The sequence below is a fragment of the Acomys minous genome (assembly GCF_964271855.1).
Source record: "Acomys minous genome assembly, chromosome: 2".
Taxonomy (NCBI): domain Eukaryota; kingdom Metazoa; phylum Chordata; class Mammalia; order Rodentia; family Muridae; genus Acomys; species Acomys minous.
In genome coordinates this window covers 42,747,918-42,767,269 of record NC_140484.1, presented here as the reverse complement: position 1 = coordinate 42,767,269, position 19,352 = coordinate 42,747,918, and the positions used below count along the sequence as shown (strand labels likewise).

General features: G+C 35.6%; 1 protein-coding gene across 7 annotated transcripts in view; it reads right to left on the bottom strand.

Moving 5' to 3' along the window:
- Nucleotides 1-19,352, bottom strand: part of VPS13A (vacuolar protein sorting 13 homolog A) — a 173,472-nt gene that overhangs the window by 63,191 nt on the left and 90,929 nt on the right. For 6 of the 7 annotated variants that reach the window (XR_014782857.1, XR_014782858.1, XM_084800462.1 and 3 more), the window contains exons 34-40: nt 16,480-16,627; nt 11,374-11,524; nt 9,004-9,131; nt 7,102-7,271; nt 6,233-6,447; nt 5,106-5,338; nt 8-100 (exon numbers count right to left, since the gene is read on the bottom strand). Coding sequence is in view for 5 of the 7 variants with exons in the window: in XM_084800462.1 (XP_084656588.1) it covers nt 8-100; nt 5,106-5,338; nt 6,233-6,447; nt 7,102-7,271; nt 9,004-9,131; nt 11,374-11,524; nt 16,480-16,627 (1,138 nt within the window). In the remaining 2 variants the exon portion in view is untranslated. The remainder of the gene's footprint in view (nt 1-7; nt 101-5,105; nt 5,339-6,232; nt 6,448-7,101; nt 7,272-9,003; nt 9,132-11,373; nt 11,525-16,479; nt 16,628-19,352) is intronic. The other variant, XM_084800463.1, reaches the window with a different exon arrangement.

The following is a 19,352-nucleotide window of genomic DNA, read 5'->3' as shown; positions in this document are numbered from 1 at the left end:
AACTTACCTTTAGCGTAAGAGATTTTACTGATATATCAATCACTTGTGGATCTGTACCTGTCTGAGTAGCCTGATAAAACAAGTCACAAGGCTGTAAAACCTACAAAATAAAATTCATTATTAAACAGATACTTAAGTGTTAAAATATTTCAGCTTAAATTCTTTCTTTATAACTATATAAAAAGTTAATAAATTATTTGCTATAAGAATAAATTATAAATAAAAATATTAGCAATAATATTAATATAACAATGCAAAAAAAGCGTTCATCTCTTACACATTTATTTGAAGAAGTCTAAGAATCTGATAGTGATATCTGAGACCTGCAGAAATGGTAATCCAAGTATTTACCAATGTTGGATATGGGCATATAAGATGACTATCACTGAAGATCAACTGATCTACAGCACTTTTATCTCATTAGACTACTGGCACACACTAATATCGGAGAGGTTTTGCAACCAATCTGCTAGCTTCCAGTGATCTGAGCATTGTATCAATACTGCTGTTATTTCAGTTCTCAAAGTTACTGTAATTCCCAACATTGGTAAGAACATTTGTCATTTACTCTGGCCTAGAAGAAACAATGTTAAAAGCAGGTCTAGAGAGAGCCTGATGTGATAAGGAACTGAAGCCTCCTACCAATAGCTAAACAAATGAGTTCAGATGCAGATCCTTTGGTCCAAGTGATGCTTGAGAACACTAATACCCTAGTTGATAGTTTTAGTGTAATCACAGGAGAGATACTAAGCTTTTACTACCCAGCTATTCATATCCTAGGTTCCTGACCCAAGGCACCTTCAAGTTTGTATTCCTGTAAGACAACTGCACAATTTCCCGTGTATTTATTTTCTGAAGATTCAGTCCCATCAGCTAAATAACACAGCATCCTCATTTTATTTCACTTGTCCTGTGAAAGTGAATATACACCAGAACATATACCACTTCTTTCCTTCTGAAAATTAACTAGGTAATCTTAGGGTTTTACCTAATGTGTACTAAGTTTAATTAAGCACGGGGAACACTAGTTAAGACTATTCAAAATCCAAGGAGCAATATGGCTGATATTATCAGCAATATATAAATTCTGTGAATGAAAATTTCAAAAGGAGCTGTGTCTGCAGAAGACTGCTGGACTCATTAGAATTCCAGTGCTGTGGAGGGATCAGAATGCTGCAGGTCCTGAGGCTATAACTTAGGCTAGTTCAAGCCCCACAGAACAGCCATTCTCTGTCCACCTTTGTGTTTGAACTAACATCTTGGAACTAATAAAACCTTTTGGAACCTATTAACATAGCAGACCATTAGCTTCTAGGAAACCAAAAGGTAAGAATGTCACCAGAAACTTCTTGGGCCTATAGAAAATTTCCCCTCATCTTGCAACCACCTCTCTGATGTATTTTAAATATATTTTAAACTGGCTTTGATTTATGACTTTCTTTTTTCAAAACACTAAAGTTTATAAAACTGCTTCCATGTCAGAACATGGTATTTATGATACCCTAAAGCTGTGTTTTCAAGTCCTGGTCACTCAAAAATGGCTCCAGAATAAATTGTCTCTTATTCCCTTTTAGCGCTTTGGCGTTTTGTAGAGAATTTTTAATCCAGCAACAGGGCTGCTCTGGCAAGGGATTACAATCAAAGATGTGATCTGGCTGAATGTAGACATACCCTTAGAACAGACCTTTAATTCCAAACAATAAAAGTAATCTTAATTTATAAAAGGAAGCAGGCATGTTTGAAAGTGATTTCTAGGCTGACAAAGTGATGAACCAGAGATAGATTTAACAAAATGAGTCAGATAGGATATGCTGAACTCTCAGGAGAACAGCACAGAAAAAGAGGCTACTTATGAGCAGTGTAGAGTAAAAGAGAGGAGTACTGTGTAGTAAGAGTAGCATGGATGGCAGTTTACCTGGACTCTTCACCAAGGAGGGGTCAAGAGATTAGGACATATTGCTAGAGTTATTTTGAGGCCAAGCAGAGACATTTAGTCAGCAGTCAAGAGGAGCCAGATTGAATCAATCAGCCTGGAAGGGAGTTTGGACCAGAATAGCTGAGCTGACCCAGCCAGTGACAGTTCAGAGAAGGGTAGAAAGGGTGAGTTTATTCAACAGGAAGTCTCAGAGGCTGAAACATTCTAGGCTGAAATGGAGGCTGGAAGCTGAGCCTTCAAGGTTCGGGGTTACTGAAGATTAGACTGCACCCCTAGGCCTAGGGATAGCTAGAACAAAGAAATGCTCTGGGCTTAGCCCAAGTCATGCATTTATATTGCTTAGGTGTGGCTCTCATATCATTCCCTCATCTGAGGAAATAAAAATAACATTTGTATTTGGCCCCCAACATTTACACTCACTCACTCTCACTCTCTCTCTCTCTCTCTCTCTCTCTCTCTCTCTCTCTCTCTCTGTGTGTGTGTGTGTGTGTGTGTGTTTATCAACAATTCCCATGAAACATCTCATGACTAAGAAATTTTAGAGGTTTAAAGACATAATGTTGTCATGTTTTTACTGTTAGGGTCCCTAGGCAGTACATGTTATCACATGTCAACAGTCAAGAAGTGTATACACATACACTCCAATAATTTAAAAATGCTTAAATATTTGAAAAACATATGAAGCTTTTACTATACGATGTCATTTATTTTACTTTACTAAAAGTTTATCATACTATTTGTTCCCTAGGAAACTGGGTATAAAAGGCCATTCTTACAGTAAAAGTTAAAACTGCAGGGCACTAAGAAAAATCATAGGACTATTAGACTCATTAAACAATTCTGGAATTATAAATGAACTAACCTTTTTCTAATCATGAGAAAAGAATTGTAACCATCAGGCTCTTGATAGTCAGGTCTCTCCCAAGTGATATTTCACCCTCTTAGGAGTTTCTCAGTCTAACACAATCCAAGACCAAGTCTCTTCATGGATCTAATTTGATATCTCATTATACATCTCCAGCTGCACCTTCCATTTATTCTAAATGCAAAATCTCAATTATCTTTTACCAACTTAAAGTCTAGAACTAGGCATATGTGTTGATAACATTCCTGGATATAATCAGCTGTGTGTGACTGTGGGGAAGAACTTTCCTCTAAGGAACTGTAGAACTAAGCACGGGCTATCTGCCTGGCTATAGCAACACACAGGAGGATAGCTACAGGTAGTTCCGCTCAAAGCTTATCTTAAATCAAGCCTAGCAAACAAATTTCTTGATTCAATGTCTAGTCATAGGAATAACTCTTGGCATCTCTGCTCTACCCTCTACATGACCCTCCATCGCCCTTTACTAAGAGGTAAGGCAAACCTACTTCCCATTCTGAAGGTCAACAAGAATCTTCCTTCATCTTTGTACCACTGCCACTGCTTCTAATGAAATAGTCAGGGATCTTAAAGGCCTGTGTATTCTATGAAGACTCACTCCATTAGTTTAACAGTCACACCCACTCATTTTTTCAAGATAATGCTAAGCTGAGTAAGGGCAACATTATATGCTTCTAGAAGACATTAACGGATTAAGATGTGCAACACACCCTCAAGGGTTAACGACTGAGAAATTCAGAACAGGAAAATTGATTGATAACACCTATAGGTTGCTAGGTTCTGGAACATTTTTGGTAAGTGAATCCTCTTGAGTGGTATCTACCACTTTGAGACATAGGGCAACTGAGCAGCAGATGGCATCTTCCAGCCCAAAAGTACCCTTCCACACTCTAAAATACCCAAGCTCCCCTCCCCACCACACGCACCCCGATACATGTGCAGTCTCCACAATGCAAAGGGATGGCAGCCCTTCAGCTACTCTGAGTAAAGGACAACTCTGATTTTGGAGAAGCCTGTCAGCTTCTTTTACTTTCTTCCCATCACTTCCAACAACACATTCTAACATTCTCAAAACTTCTTTTTGAATTTTTAGCAAAAGATTGCACAGTCATGCAGTCATTTCTCTACACTGTATCTTTACACGTTGCGGATCCATTTATGATTTTCAGATGTTTTTGCCATTTGGAAAGGCTGAAAATTATCAAAAGCATTAAGTCACGGGTCTTTCTGTTTAAATTTTCCCTTCCTCCCTCCTAGCGTTTTGCTGTTCACAGTAAGAAATTAGGAAACTTGGCCATTTCACTAACTATACATACAAGAAGTTTGGAACTTGTGACTTTTCTAAGTAACAAAAGAAAAAAAATTACAAGTTTTCTGTCATCAAGTACATCCTCCCTCAACTTTCCTACCCCATGTTCTGAATATACTGTTCTGTGAGCAGGGGCCATGTTCTGGGTGCTATTGCTACCAAGAGTGTTTTTGCTTTAGCAGTAACCATCATTATCATGTTACTAGGAAGAAGGTGCTCTAACTGCAGGAGGTCAGGCATCTTGTTAGCAGCAGACCATTATGTATCCTAATTTTAAAAACTTAAGATCCATACTTGTGTAAAGTCAAATTTATCTGTGATTCATTTATTGACTGTATGGGCATGAAGTAAGAATGCAATGTTAGAATACAGATGTAGTTGACATCACAGTATTTGCAGCAGCCCTCCCCTCTGGATTGGTCCACAACTAACCAAAACATTACATGTGTATATTGAAGATTACTGAGTCTTTGAAGAGTTTTGAAGACAAAATAGAAATAGGCCTATGGTAGAGTATTTGCCTAGTATTTGAATTTAGTTTCTAACACTGGAAGACCAAATAATATATTGTTGAGAATAAAATTCAAGTATCAAGTATATAAAAGCAAATGGCTGAAAGATGGAGTAAGTTTTAAGTAAAAATCCATAATTTGAGGGGAAAAAAATCAAAATTATAAAACTGAAACACAATTAACTAACACTATTACAAAGTCTTAAAGGTCAAACAGCATTACAAATCAACATAGTTAGAACCTCAAAGTAAAATGACATTTCAAAGTGTAAGGATGAAGTTAATATTCCTCTAAATGAAGATCATCTGGAAAAATAAAACAATATTCTTTAACTTCTGCCCTCCATTCAGAAAGAAAACTATCGTTGTCATGAACAAGACTGGAAAGAAAGGTGGTAATCATTTTCTGTAAAGGCTAACCCCCAAATAACTTGCGATTAAGTAGATTATTATATAATAAACTCACAGTGGTGACTTTGCCCTTTCTCTTTACTGGAAGAAATGGGCATGCTCTGACTTGAAGATCTTTAATGGCAGCAGTCATTGTACTGTTTTCAGGTTCACCTCTAAAGCAAATTTCACACTGCGTTGTAATGACTAAGGCAGGAGCGTCATTTTTTGTCATGTCAGCCACAAACACAATCTCAGGGTTTTTAATAAGAATATTCACTTCCCACTTTCCTAATTCCTGTACAGGTGCTAAAATAGGAATAAAGATATAAATTTTGATTACATATTTTACTTGTGAAGAATTTATGAGGAACAGTTAGTTACTTCATTCAATGCGGAAAAAAAAATTATCCATCCCAAAGGCATTTATCATGTATTTCTTTCTGAGTTGGGGATTATCCTACCCCCAGCCTCCTCACAGAGATGCAAGTAGAACTAGCTTTATAAACACTATGTACATGCTCCAATATCAAACCTTCATTTCTTGAGAGAGATGAATCAGAACACGGGGAAAAGTCTTTACTGTTTAATGGCAGAACTGGATCTAAATCAAATTTCCAACCTCAACACTCTTTCAACTATATCATAATGAATATGTAAAAGGTAACAGAAAAACTATATACTAAAAACTAGAAGTGAATATAAAAGTTAATGAGTACGTTAAATTAAAATACTATGTTTCACTTTAGGTAACAGTTCAGTCATGATCTCTGCTGCTTGTTACTGACCAAGGAGAACAACAATTCAAACCCCGCACTGACATCTTCAAACAATGACGGCCAAGCAGAGTGGCATATGCTGCTCACCCAACAGTGAGGAGAGAGAGGCAGGAGGATTAGAAGTTCCTCAGTTTCAAAAGTGAGTTTGAGGACACCACAAACTACATGAGACCTTGTTTCCCAAATACAAAATCAAAATGCATCTTAAAAATGCAAACTGAGTGTGACAGGGGTTCACAATGTCAATTCTGAAATAATCAATAAATATATTATGTAAAAAAAAAACAAACTGCATATCCTCTCAGAAATCACATTAAAGTTGTCTTCTTACTACGAAAATATCTGTTAATTTAATAACGTGTCTACTCAGATCACTGAAAAGCCTAGTCCAGGTAGCTGTAGTTGCAGCAACACAGACACTAACTTTCTTTAGTGGTCCATGTCTGAACACTGGTGTCCAAGGCCATACTAGTCATGTAGGCATCAAAAAAGACATGCGCAACCGTCCTTAGAAACTCCACACTTGCGCAGACATACATTTCTTGGAGAATTGCATTAGTCACACAAGCATCTCGGATTCGTCTATACTTTACATCCACCATGTCCTTTTTGTCAAAGCCAAGAGTCAGTCCTATCATTCTGAAAAACAAAATGACAATTTGTATATATGGGTAACTTAAAAAATAACCAGACATAGCCATAAGGCTTGAAGACCCATCTATCCTTCTTCTGACAGCCAACAAATATTCTGAGAGGATGTCTCAGGGAATACTGAATTTCTAAAACTTTTGGAATATAGATGTTTCACAATGGGAAAAAAGTCTAAGAAATTATCAAGTCTAAATGCCAGTTTATCTTTTCTTCACAATTTCATACATTTCTCATATTACTGTACTATTTATTTCTAAGTATTTAATAAATCCACCAGCATTCAAATGTGCACAGGTAGCATGAGGTACTGAACTAAAGCTCTCAAGACTGCTCATGTGTACACATGGAGTGGAAGACAATTTCTGAGGATGAGTTCATTAAGAATGAAGCAATCAGCTGGGCGTGGTGGCGCACGCCTTTAATCCCAGCACTCGGGAGGCAGAGGTAGGTGGATCGATGTGAGTTCGAGGCCAGCCTGGTCTACAAAGTGAGTCCAGGATGGCCAAGGCTACACAGAGAGACCCTGTCTCGAAAAACCAAAAAAAAAAAAAAAAAAAGAATGAAGCAATCAAAACAACAACAACAACAACAAAAAGAATGATGCAATGTTTCCACAATAGAAAAAACTATGATAATACATACCTAGGAGTGGCTTTCAAGACATGAGGCCTTTTATCATCTAAAATACAGTTTTTTAAAGAGAAAGAAGAGGATACAGAACCATCTGTATATACTTCTAAACTACTTAAAATATTCTCCAATTTAAATTCAGCAAGTTTCAGAGAAGGATCACGAACATCTGTAAAGGCGGCCTATGAAAAAGAAATTCACTCAAAATTACACAGAAACATTAAAGTATACTTTATGATATGACTACACGTCATATGACACTGGCTTTTTGAAACATCAAATTCTCTAATTTGTTTCTAAGTTTCTTTTTTCTTCTTCTTGCTGTAGGCAGTTTATTTTATAAATGTCTAATAATACAAATGATTATGTAAAAAAGAAAAATAATAAAGAAAATTCAAAGATTTCCTGATATGCAGAAGTATTACAGAGTCAATATATAAACACATAGCAATGACAACAATACATACATTTTAAAGGTTAGTGGTCAAATGTGCATGTTCATTTTAAAATACAGACGAGTTTTTTTTTCGTTTGTTTGTTTTTGTTTGTTGGGTTTTTTGGTCAAAGCACCACAAAATGTATTAAGTTTTAAAAACGAGACGATATTGTATAAAATGCCCTTCATCATTTCTTCCACAATAACAAACAGTGGGAAATGCTCTAAAATGTAGAAAAATTATATTCTGAAAAGCATATTAAATCAGAGGCATGATATCATCATAATTGATTTCATAAAAACTCTCTCAGGAAAACAAACTCAATATGGCTAGTGTGAAGCTTTAAGTGTAGTATCCAGCCGTGTCAATGAAAAACAACTGAGCAACTGCATCCAGAAGTTTGGTAGATTTCTCCAGGTGGTCTGAGAAGCAAAGCCTGAAGTCACTCCCTTGTTAAAAGGAGGCTTCCTACCGCATGCCTTTATTTACTCCAGTAATATGCCTGCTATGGTCCTCCATGACTTCAAGTAGCCTAGAACGTTCTATTCCTTTCCAGAACATTCATCGATTACTCTAATTATAATATTTTGATCTTGCTATATTTATTTGATTTATTTAACTTTATTGTCTGGGAGGTTGACCTAAGTCTTTACAAAATAAGGCAAGTGTGTTAAACTAAATGTAAACATTCATAGTGTTCAAGCTCGGGTGATGATATGTGATTCATGACTATAATCTAATTGGTCAGAGCTATGTGTGATATTTAAGTTTTGCCTTCTAGGAAAATAACTTTCTAGTTGATGATTGCCACTATAAAATATATGATCATTTTAACTATTAGAATACAATTTAAAATATAAAAATGGGATCCTAGGTTTTTAGAATTTTGTTGGTTAATGTTTATTTTTTATTCTAAATATTTTATTTATCCTTTTTTGGCATATACATCTCTTTAATTTTCATTTACTAGTACTATTATTATTATTGGTTGCTGAGAATGGGTCTTCTGTATAGTCCTTGTTGTCCTGGAACTTCCTTTGTAGTCCATGCTACCCTTGAATGCTCACAAACACGCCTGCTTCTGCTTCTGCTTCCCAAGTGCTGAGATTAAGTGTGTGCTACCATACCTGGCCCTTCTCTTTTTATTCTTTTCTAGATGCTCAGCTCCAAACCCAAGAGTACGCATGTTAATGAACTGCTCAGTACTTTAAGCCTCAAATTCTCTATTTTCAAAGGGCTATCTAAAGAAAGGGTTAAAAAAATGTGTATTTTCAAATTTTGTTTTTCATATTTTAAATAACTCACTTAGAAACGAAAATATCTAAAATAATTATTGAAAATACCAATCATTGTTTCAGAGGAACATACCCTACAAAATACATGCAAAATATTAACAACTATTATTTAATAGTAATATATTTTTTATTTACACAATTTCATTACAATATAAATATAGTCTTTCTATTCTTCAACTTACCTGTTCAGGCCCTGGACTGTAAAGCGCCATAGTGAGATAGTCAGTTCTGAAACTCACATTTAATGTGGTGTTGACTTGAGATGCCTGTGAATGCACCTCTACCACAGCAGAAGTCACCCCAGTAGCTGCTACAAAATTACAGATAATGAATGAGAAAAAACAATTATAAGAACAGGTAACTAAAGTAACCTTGAGGCAACCAAAGTTTTATTTACATGGGTGCAATAAAATGATATTCAAGAAAATTAAAAAGGTTAGAAAATTCACATATGGAATTCTGGATTAACATTCTTCCATAATAACTAAAGAGAAAGAATTAAAGACACAGAGCTTCTATTTCCTTTTGGGAGATTACAATCCTACTTTCATGAATCTGGACTCATGAACATGGGGCTTATTTTAAAGGTAAAATACAAGGCTGAAGAGATGGCTCAAATTTATTAGTCTTTTAAAAATATTTCAATAGAGGAATACAAACCATAAGCAAGATAAAGAGTAAATATGAGTAGACATGAGTAAGTTTATACAACAGATGAAATGTTCAAAAGAAATATTATTATTTTCGTCTCTTAGCAAAGTCCTTGTAAAATATGTTTTATTTGTTGGCCTCCTTTCATTTGCATTCAGTGTGTCACTTCTCTTTCACTCAAAATAACTATTTTGTGCATCTTTGTTTCCTTCATGGCTGTGCTCTATTGGCTTACCTCATTTTATTATTTACAATAAAGGATGAGGTTGATTACCCCACCTAGTGAGGATGGGGTTTCATTGTACATTGACTTTTGTGTGCAGTCAAACTGTGAAATATTTCAGGGCTTTGTAGAAGCAGGCATTGTGGATTATCAGATTTCATTTTAGGGGAGACAGATTTGGGAACACCTATAAAAATTAAAATGAGGATATAATTTTATTTTTGAGCCTCAGAATCACCCTAGTACTCAAACTAGGCCCACTTTTGGTGTGCTGGTGCTGCAGTCAGACCCAGCCATATTTACACAGCACCTTGGAACCAACACAGGAACAAGTTTCTTTCCAATTATGATTCCTTTTATTATTTTTCTTCCATCCAACTCTCCTTCTGTAGTGGTTTGAATAGGAATGGCCCCCACAGACTCATATGTTTGACTGTTTGGCCCATAGGGAGTGGCACTAATAGGAGGTGTGGCCTTGTTGGAGTAGGTGTCACCTACTTAAAGGAAGTGTGTTACCGTGGGGGAGGGCTTTGAGATCTATGCTCAAACTATACCCAGTGTGACACAGTCTCCTGCTGTTGCCTACTAATTAAGATGTAGAACTCTCAGCTCCTCCAGCACTACGGCTGCCTGCACTCTGCCACGGTTCTCACAATAACGGACTAAACCTGTATACTGTAATCCAGCCCCAATTAACAGCTCTTCTTTTTTTTCTTAACATATACATTTATATTATTACACATAAATAAAATAAACTGCACACAGCAGGAAGAACCATGAAACAATCTGGAATTACATAACTGTTAAATTCAGAGTGATTTGGCTACTTGTATTCTGCAAACTTGAAGTAGACATCTTTCCTACCATGTTAAGTCTAAAATTCTGAATGAAAATCCTTATCTGTCATATCTCATCTCCATTAACATAAACCATCTATCTAGACCTAAAAACATCTTAACCCCTAGTCAACTAAGCTTAACTGTAAGATTATCTGGTCCTCACCCCATCAGAGACTTGAGAAGGAATAAAACTTAATTCCCCGAGTGAACCAGAAGCACAGGTTAGCAGCTTCCAAAATGGAAAGCTGACAATTACTGCCTGAACAGTCACCCAAAACTCTTTATAAAGTTACAGCATCATCTTTAGCCTGTTGTGTGTAGTTTATTTTATTTGTGTGAAATAATATAAATGTATATGTTTTTAAAAGAAATATAGTATTTAAAAAAAGAAAAATAAAGTTTTTATAGGAGTGGCCATGGTCATGCTGTGTCTTCACAGACATAAAACCCAAACTAAGATGCCAACTTTCGTTAAGTCCACCATCTACGGTGATTATCCTATTCTCACACTTGTAGAGTTTTGACAGTCTTGAAATATCAACATATAGGAAGTCATACACGCTGCAAAACCAAAAAGAAAGACTTATTGGGAAGAAAAACAGGAATTCTAGGAATTTTGTCACAACAGGACTAAGAACTTTGTTTCATACATACATACACATAACATCAGCAGATTAACTAAAAACATATCATTTAAAATTGCCTAAGTGAGACTAGCTAATTAGAGAATTATTAAGTCCTCTTTTACCCAGAACTAAAGAAACAAAGGTTGGAGAACAGAGAGGGAAGAGAAAAGAGAAGAGAAAGAAGCCCGAGAGAAAGCCAGGCTAAGCACACACCTGCTGAATGGTAGGAAACACCGGCGGCTCCACCAGTCACCATCTCCTGGTCTTTACTTACTGAACTTGGGGCACAAACATCTCGTCCATACCATATATTGCCATGCAATGTTTGGAAGATGGTTGTTAAATCTTCTTGACTAAGAATGAACTGTTAAAAACAAAGTAAGACTTTACAAAAAGAAAATACACACATAAAAGCAAAAAAGACGATTTGCTTTAAAAAATTGTTTTATGTGTATGCGTGTTCTGTCTGTGCAACACATCCATGCCTGGTCCTGGCAGAGAGCGGAAGAGGACACTGGGTCTCCTGGAACTGCCGTTACAATAACTTACAGCCTGCCAGGTGGGTGTTGAGAGTTTCTAGGTCTTCTGGAAGAGCAGCCAGTGCTCTTAACAACTGAGACATCTTTCCTGGCAAGATTTGCTTTTTTTAAACAGTCCTATTTCCTGAATTCATGGAAGAAAAATGAACATTGGTTTTACACAAACCAACTTTCAAGGCTTTAAAGAGTTTTACTGACTGAACATTCAGTCTTCTGCAGACCAAGTGATAATTAGTAGTTTATAAAACACAGATTTTTGTCAATTCTAATAAGACTATTTATTATGAATATACTATATAATTCAGTCATTTTAAAGTGAGCTTTTATCTTCATGTAGCCATCTAACTATTTTAGAATTTCATTTTGATTAAGAGGCACATCACTATAAAAATACAGAAAAATGTTTGTGTAATAAAAAATAGTTTACAATGATTTATAGAATTATTTTGTTTGTGATGAAAGTTCTACATATAAAGAATGACATTCTGATTTTATACGAAGCTGCAGCTGAATTGGTAAGACAGTTACCTTTACAAACAATTAAGAACTAATTTAACAAGTTAACTTCAAAGTTTTTGTTTTGAACCTAGCATCAAACCAACAGTGAAGAAGTATCTTAAGTGGTATGACAGGTAATTGTCAAAATAAATAGGTATTTTGTCAAACATTACTCAAAATGTTACTATAAAAGTTATTTGTTAAAGGTTAGGTTAATGTTTAGCTCAAAAACCAATGAGTAAACTCAGTTATGTCCCACAATGTAAGTGGGCCTCACTGAATCAACTCAAGTGTCTTGGTCACTGTTCTACTACTGTGAAGAGACACCATGACCAAGGCAACTCTAAAAAAAAAAAGATTGGTGTCTTGCTTACAATTTCACAAGTGTAGTCTATTATCTTCATGACAAGAACAATGGAGGCAAGCATGGTGCTGGAGCAGCAGCTGAGAACCACATGCTCATCAGAAGGCCAGCAGACACTGCATCTGGCATGGAACAAGAGGCCTACCCCAGGGACACACCTGTGCCAACAGGTCCACAAGAGGCCTACCCCAGGGACACACCTCTGCCAGCAAGTCCACAGGTCCTACTCCCATCACAGAGTTCTAGTCCCTGGTGACTAAGCATTCAAATATATGAGCCTAGAGGGTCCATTCGTGTACAAACCACCATGTAAAGGCATTTACTTAGAAAAAAGAAAAAAGAAAAAAAAAGTCTGACCTCCCCCAAACAAGGATTCTGCTAACATACTGCCTAATGACTGCTGAAACATCTGCTTTCCTTGTTTAAATATCTTACATGGTTATCTTGAAAATTTTGAACTTCCTATCTTATGCATTAATACCTTAACTAAAACACTTATCTCCTGACTCACATACTTTCATAGTGTTTCTGTTTCTCCGGAGACCTGCAATTAATATGAAAGCATAATGTAAAAATAATTTGCAAGTTTGTGTGTGAAGGGGATAAATGTGCATAAATATACCTTTTTAGTTGTTTGGTTTTTGAAACAAGGTCTCTCATTGAACTCAGAGTCCATCAGGATCTACCTATCTCCTCTCTCAGAGCTAAGTTTACAAACATTTTTTTAAAATATGGTACTTATTTAATTTGATGAGTTTAACTAAGATAGCTTTCTATTAAAAACAAGGAAATCCTGAAATTTGCAGAGAAACGGATGGAACTAGAAATGATCATCCTGAGTGAGTTAACCCAGACCTGGAAAGACTCAATGGTATATATTCACTTATAATTGGGTACTAGCCCATAAAGGATATCCAATGAAAGTCTTCACTTACCAGGAGATTGGGATAGATGCAAGAACATCCTATTGGGGCTCTAGGTGAGAGAAGTATGGGAGAATGGGGAAATCGAAAGACCAAGGGTCTTAGAAACCTATAAGAAGAAAATCATGACGGGCGGATCTGGACTCAGGGTGTCTACTTAACTACTACATCAACTAAGGACAATACACACAGTAAACATTGAACCCCTACTCAGATCTAGCCAATGGACAGGACATTCTCCACAGTTGAGTGGTGAGTGGGGACTGACTCTGACATGAACTCTGGTGCCTCATATTGACCACTTTCCCCTTGGTGGGGAGGCCTGTTGGCACTCTGAGAAAGAATAAGCAGGCTACCAAGATGAGACTTGATAGCCTATGACCATATGGTGGGGGAGGATGTTCCCTTCTGTCACAGACCTAGGGCAGGGGAATAGGGTGAAAGAGGGAAGGAGGGACGAACGGAAGGATACAAGTGAAGGGATAACAATTGAGATGTAATCTGAATAAATTAATAAAAAATTAAAAAATTTAAAAAAAATGAAGATAGCTTTCTTAACTACTTTTGCTCACATCTTAAGTTGTTAAATATATAATTTTTACTTTTTAGTTGGAGTAATTTTACCAATAAAATTTAACTGTTATTTGCACTCAATCTTTATACTTCAAAGATACAATCTACTTTTTAAAGATATCCACATGGACCTATTCATACTGCCTATGTCTAAAGCTTGCACTCCTTTCTCAACTATAACACTTAATTTGTGATTACTATGAGACAAGAACTACATCTAGTATAATCACAATCTATAATTCTTAATTCATACAAACTATTAAATCTCCAAGAAATACTAAGTTCAACCATCATTCTATATTCCTGTGGAACAGCCAGGTAGGGATGTTTGAAAGACTGTAAGATCCTATGACTGCTGACCTGTGGCTCCTACATGTGAGAGTAAGCTCTGAGTATAACCCTAAAAAATACAAGCTAAAAACTCACAAACTGAAGTAACTGATATACATGCATTAGATTAAAAGACTCAATTCTATTCTCTGTCTGGCACTCAAGATCCAAGGGGGTAGTGAGCTAAATATGTCTGTTCTGGAGTGTATGACAACAGTGGCTAACTGATCTGGCAAAGTAGGGCTAGAGGGAAGATGTAGTGCGATATAATTTGCGTGCCTGGTCATTTAAATGATCCCCAGTTGCCCCTACGCCTTTCAGTGTCAGTTTGCTCTAGGACTTCTTGCAACAGGAGAGGATATAAAAATGCCAGCAGAGCTGAGAGAGACCAAGATGGATTGGATTAAGATTGGAGTAGGGTCAGAGAAAAGTATGGTTAGAGAAGATAGATAGCACAAGAAGAAAGAAGACTGAGTAGGAGAGAAGAGAGATGAGGAGGGGAGGGGAGTGGAGGGAAGGGAAAGAGAGGAGGAGAGGAGAGGAGAGGAGCTCCATTTGGAGCACCATCTAAACACTCTACAATGATTCCTCCTGGGAACCAGTAAAGGAAATCAGTATTGTACTGCTCCACTAGTTACAACTGATCCAAGAGCATAGGACTTCTCCTCCGCGGAGGGCGACAGATTTTACTTATAAGCTTTTATCTACCAACATAGAGACTTTTGAAAGTCTTAGTTCTCTGATAAGCAACAGTTTACTTGAGAAAACTCACCTAGGTTTCTAGTGAGATGGAACATCTTTTTAGACTTTAAGACCTTAAGATTTTGAGACTTTAAGATTTACCTTAAAAAGAAATGTTCCCTCTTCAACCACTTAAGTTAAAGCACTCATAAAGATCATAAAGACTCTTAGTTGGCATGTTTTAAATTCTGAATATAATTCTGACTTAAAAGCCTAGAATTTCTAAAATGTTTTTCTAAATAAAAACTTTTATACAGATAATCAGAAAGTAAAGTAGGTTGAAGGAGCAGAGTAAACTTAAGTAGCTTTTTAAAAGAAACAATACAGAGTATATGTTGCTTTCACTTCACACACAATAGTTTTGATTTCCAGTTGGAAATCAAATAGGGAAAATATGAATTTATGGTTATCTTATTAAAGTGAAGCAATGTCAAACAATTACTAAGTAAAGTGATGCAGGAGGTAACCTACCTTCAATCTCATATATACATACATATATATATACACACACACATGTATACACCATATATGTGTATATGTATACACACATACATATATATGCTCTGCTAAGTCATTTCATATATTACAACAGTGTTAAATATCACTAATGACTCCTCAATTTATTTATGCTAGCCTAGACCTTTCCATAAAGTCTTGATTAATATACCTATCAACTAGAATATATTTCCAACTACAGTGTATTTTAATTAAATGACTATTTTTATATGTATGTAGTACTTATGTGTATGTAAGTACATGCGCACATGAATATATTGAGGTACAAAGCTGATGTGAGGTGTTGTCTCTATTGCTCTTCTCTTTATTTAATGAGTTTAGGGTCTCTCAACTGAACCCAGAACTTGCCAACCAGATAGACAGATTGCCCTGAGAGTCCAGTCTCTACCTACTTAGTACTGAAACTACAGGTGGCCACAGTACCTGCTCAGCTTCTTTTTAAACTAGATCTAGGCAACAGAACTTCAGTTCTCACAGTTACACCACAAGTGCCTCCCTGGCGGAGTTGTTTCCCCAGACCTTCTTTACTTTCTTCTTTATTTCCTTGCTATAAATTCCACATTTTAGACCACCTTCACCAGCAACCTGGTTCATGGTGGTAAGTCTCATGATGACAGAGACACAGTATCTTTTACATATAGCATAAAGGTCAGCATACAGCATGCACTCAAACATCTGACTTGACAATGAACAAAGAACATTAAATGAATTCTAGTACATAAGGTACTATTTTAATTTTAACTAACCTGATATTCTTAAATTCTACCAAAGATATTTACGCTCCCAAGAAAATACTACTCAAACTTGACAAAATCAAAAGCAGCGAAAACATTACCTCCATGGGTTTTAGCTGAGCTTTTATATTAAAACAAGGAACTTTTCTGTACCACTCCCAGGATAAATTTCGTTCAACAATCACTTCTAGGTTCAAGGGCAACAGCAGGTCCAGAACTTCCTGGTATGTATCATTCATAAACTGAGACCTATTGGTAAATATATATTGTTTTGAAGTTACATTCAGGCAGGAAAACAGAGTATGACTAATTTTAATGTATCATTCTTTACTAATAAGAGACATTGGCCACTTTTTTTGTGTGAAGAGAAAAATACATTTACATTTCAAAATAAGATGTTCTATCTCACTAGAAACCTAGGTGATTTTCCTCAAGTAAACTGTTGTTTATCAGAGAACTAAGACTTAAAAACAGGATTTCACAAACAGTAAGAGATCAAAGCCACTAAGTGGTGTAGAACTGCCTCTATAAAATCAGTAAACACAAACGACCTCATTATAAAACACTTCACAGTGACGCACATGTAGCAGAAGGCCACATCGCTTTATAAGAAACAAATTTGGACCACATAAAATCTCTCTGTGGATCTAAACAGCTGAATACGCACAGCTTCATACAAAGATGCACTACATCTGCTATTCCAGATGGTTGTTACAGCAAAACCAAAAAGGATCAGTCACTGAATTTTTTTGAATGAATTTTACTAGAATTCATTTAATGTTCTTTGTTCATTGTCAACTGACCACAGTAGCTTCCTTTGAATTTTTAAGTCATAATAATGATTGTACCCAATAATATTCCTTATACTTTAATGAATTATTTATTATTTAATTAGCTTCAAATCTTTAAACTAGGTTAAGAAGACATGACTTCAATTTTTACTATCAGTTCAGCAATAGGAAAACATGGGTGTAATTAGAGATAGCTCAGAATACCTGATATGAAACCATTTCATAAACAGACTATAGAGCAAAGTTACATGTAAATAAGTATGCATGCTTGAAATCTCCATTTAATGGTAGTAAGTAAAGACGTCTAAAACCCCACAGGGAAATGCTATAATACAAACAGGTATGAAACCTTAATGGTTATGTATTATACATGGCTATACAACAAGTTACTTAGCTTTATATTAAAATGTTTTTGTTTTTCACAAAAATAAATATCTCTGGATAAATTTCTTCTCTGTAGAAGAAATATAATTGCTGTATTAAAAGGTTACTTCCTTAGGAAGAAATTTTTTTCTAGTTACTACTCAATAACTTCTATAAACCCACACAAATGCCTGCAATTTTTCTATAGTTAGGTTTGATATATATTAATATCATACAGTTAACAATTTAAAATCTATTTATATGTGTTTATAAGCAAACATGATTATATGCATGCTATGTGCATGTGTATATTACACAGTTTTCTTTAGTTTCAGAAAGTTTTATAAAGGAAGGGTCCAAGTGTAGCTTATTCTTAGTTAATTTAATAATACTTAGCTCACATGGCTAGCATATGCTATATAATCAACAAATATTTAAATCAGATTTAAGAAATTAAATAGGCACTCACAAATATGAAGCTATTTGTTTTATTGTTTGATAAAACAGAAACTAAACTGAACTTTCATATATGAGTTACTTTATTTCAGGAAAAATTGGTTCTGTTCTATAACTGAATGATTCTATTTCTAAGAATTTATTCTACAGAAATAACTTATCCTCTATTGCTGGGGAAACCATCACATAAGCAATGAGAGACAAAGATATCACTCATGATATCAGTATTACTTATAATAGCAAAAAGAAATTGAATCATCTTACAAATCTTAACAAAGACAAACAGATTTCTAAAACACAAGATACCTTTCAGCTGGGCATGATGGCACACGCCTGTAGGCACACACTCCAGACTCAGAGGCAGGTGGATCGCTGCTGGTGAGTTCGAGGCTAGCCTGGACTACAAAGGGAGTCCAGGATAGCCAAGTATATACAGAGAAACCCTATCTCGAGAAACAACACTATCAAAGCAATACAAAACAACAACAACAAAATAGTATTATATACTGAAAACACTATAGAAAAATATTCCCAACTCAGCTCAGGTATGCAACAGCCCAGCACTCCTGTCCCCTATGCCATTAGTATAATTCTGAGTCCAGTAAGCTAAATATTCAGATAACTAATTTGAACCTGTTAAAATGACTGAATAAATTAAAGTTTCCATATAACAAAAGAAAAAGTTTAAGTATAAATTTTAAAAAGCACTGAGACATATTACTGAGGAAAAGGGAATTTATAATGCAAACCTTAAAATATAATTACAGTATGTTAAATATATATGCAAATAAAACAGTAAGTTAACTGTTAACTCTGGACAGTTAAAAGACTTAACAATTTTTATACCATAATAAAATTTAATTATTTTGGAGACACAACAAACTACGACTATAATTTAATTACCTAAAAATACTGATATACAAGCAATCGAGCTATTTTAAATGCAGATCACCTACTATACACCTGCTATTTCTTGAAACCAAAGAAGACACAAAAAACTCAGACTTAGTGCAGTTTAGACTCTTCAGGTTATTGAAATACCTTTAGTTTAGACTTATTGCTGTGTACTTAGACCTACTATTAATGTGGGAGTTTTGCTGGACATGATAGTGTCTACTTGCAATCTTAACTCAAGGGAGGCTAAGGCAGGAAGATTGGCATGGGCTATCACATCATATGATGCTATCTCAGATAACACTGAGCAAAAATCTCTCACCTTAGATTTCCCTGCAATTTGTGAAGTTTCTAGACTTAGGTGAATAAACTACCCTAAATTCTTCACTAAATGTATCATGCATTTCACACCTCAAAGGAAGCATGCTTTTATGGGCTGTATAAAGAAGTTTGTTCCTGTTCGCCAACCA